Raw genomic sequence first — 2,147 nt, 5'->3', positions numbered from 1 at the left:
GGTGGCGGGTGCGCTGCTCGGTGCGCGCTGGCCCGCGCTGCTGGCCGCCGCCGCGCCCGCCTCCTGGCGCCACACGCTCGCCGCGCTCGTCACGCACTGCGACACCGACATGCTGCCGCACTACTGCGGTACCTACATTACATTCACATTTTTATTTTATTTAAACATTGTGAAATTATTAAATTTCACCTAATTATTAATTATTTATAACAGAGATGCTGGGCGCCAAGCTGTCCCGGGAGTCGGAGCCGGCGCTGCGGTCGGCGGCGACGCTGTGCTACGTGTGCGCGGCGCGGGCGGACGCGCTGCCGGCGGGGAGTACGGGGGGTGCGGGGCGGGGAGCGGGTGACGCCGCCGCACTCGTGCGCCGCGCCGAGCTCGCGCTCCTGCTGCGCTGCGCTGCGGAGACACGCGGTCGGGAACAGAAGGTGAGACAAAAAATTACTGTCCGAGTGGTAAAATGTCACGTTTTTAGATAACTTTAACTCTGTGCATATGTGCAGGAGGGCGCGACCTCGGACTCGCTGCAGGAGTACGCGTACCGTCTTGCGGAGCAGGGCTGCCTGCAGAGCGCGCTGGGGGCGCTGCGCGGCGCGCGTTGCGATCTCGCGGACCGGCTGCAGCAGGCGCTGGGCGTGCGTCGCCAGCCGCACCACCAACATCACCCGCACCAGCAGTCGCAGGTGGCGCGCGCCCGCACGCTCAGCGCACACAGCGCACACAGCGCGCACTCGCAGCGCGCGCACCCGCCGCCTCAGCCGCCCCAGCCGCATTCGTACCACCCGCACCCGCAGCACATCACGCACAACGACATCGCCGGCGCCTTCGGCTCGGGTATGCCACCGTGTTCATACAATTAATGAATAAAACGGCCTCCTCGGCTATGGATATTTTCTCCAGTTTCCTGCCGAATTCACATTTTAACCGTCGCTATTTTGCTACAGGTGTGCCGGTGGCATCGGATGCCGGCAGCTGGCAGGCGCAGCAGCAGCGCCCTCCCAGCGTGGGCCCGCACGTCGCGCACTCAGGTATCCTACCCATCACACAGTACAATATTTCTCATTTTACAATCTTGTTGTGCAATTTTTTCAAAGTTAGTTAAATTGAAAGTAATGCTTAAAAATGTTCCTCCCAGGTGGAATAACGAGTCGCTCGAAATACAAAGTTGACCCTTCCGTACAAGCCCCCACATACAACCAGTACAGTTACAACAGCCCCGTGACGTCGCAGCCGCAAGCGTACGCCGGATACAACAGCCCGCCGCCCGACCACCACGCCATGCCCTACTCCAGGATGCCCGCCAACACCATCAACCCCATCAACCCCGCCCCTCTCAACCAAATGAACCCACTCAACGCAGCCCCCCTGAATCCACTAATGCCCGCACCGATGAACCCACTTAATCCGGCTCAAATGAATTCACTAAATCAACCAATGAATCCAATGATGAACCCACTGAACCCGGCTGCGATGAATCCAATGCAGCCGACTGCCAACGGTGGGTACATGGAACCTACTCCCGCCGCCCCGCCCGCCCCGGCCGCCCCGCCCCGCAGCGTCGCCCCGGGCTGGAACGACCCGCCCATGATGTCTTCCAAACCAAAGGTATTATATAACTCATTTTACAATTCGACCGTGTACAATAAACTGTCGCATAAAAAGATAAATCTTTCTAAAATACATAATTCATTGTAAAATCATGAAGCTTGCTTACGTTAATACGAAGGTGAACGTTCTAGCAGCTAGACACGGCAGACATGTCGGCCCGCCACGCCGGCACGCGCCGGTGGGGCCACATTATTGACCATAGGCGACACCTGGAGGTACTTAGGGGTGTACTTAGGGGTGCACTCAAGGGAATCCTCGCATCGCAGTACATCGCTCGATGCTCAGCTCTTGTACCACATTGTAGTAAACATCCAGCTCGAAGGACAGGGTGGCGAGGTTGCTACATTTCAGTTTCACGTGTGATACCAAAAGTAACATTTAACCAATTAGTTGAATTATTGAGTGATTTCCTTGAGTGTACCAGCAGCATGATTGTTGAGAACATTCGCGTGTAGCATTCCTAACGTAACACTTACCTGCAGCTGACACAGTGCTGGCCACGCATCACTACTGTTTTCTCCTCATTCTCCGCCCCCGCC

General features: G+C 57.1%; 1 protein-coding gene across 1 annotated transcript in view; it reads left to right on the top strand.

Annotated features, from left to right (window-relative positions):
• Sec31 (COPII coat complex component secretory 31) overlaps positions 1 to 2,147 on the top strand; it is an 8,439-nt gene that overhangs the window by 4,792 nt on the left and 1,500 nt on the right. Inside the window, exons 17-20 of the mRNA XM_013324217.1 lie at positions 216 to 428; positions 504 to 834; positions 945 to 1,028; positions 1,136 to 1,605. Of these exons, the coding sequence (XP_013179671.1) occupies positions 216 to 428; positions 504 to 834; positions 945 to 1,028; positions 1,136 to 1,605 (1,098 nt within the window). The remainder of the gene's footprint in view (positions 1 to 215; positions 429 to 503; positions 835 to 944; positions 1,029 to 1,135; positions 1,606 to 2,147) is intronic.

Source organism: Papilio xuthus, unplaced genomic scaffold, assembly GCF_000836235.2.
Source record: "Papilio xuthus unplaced genomic scaffold, Pxut_1.1 DF824992.1, whole genome shotgun sequence".
Taxonomy (NCBI): Eukaryota; Metazoa; Arthropoda; class Insecta; order Lepidoptera; family Papilionidae; genus Papilio; species Papilio xuthus.
Note: the sequence above shows the minus strand (reverse complement) of the source record. Positions and strands in the feature narration are given on the sequence as shown.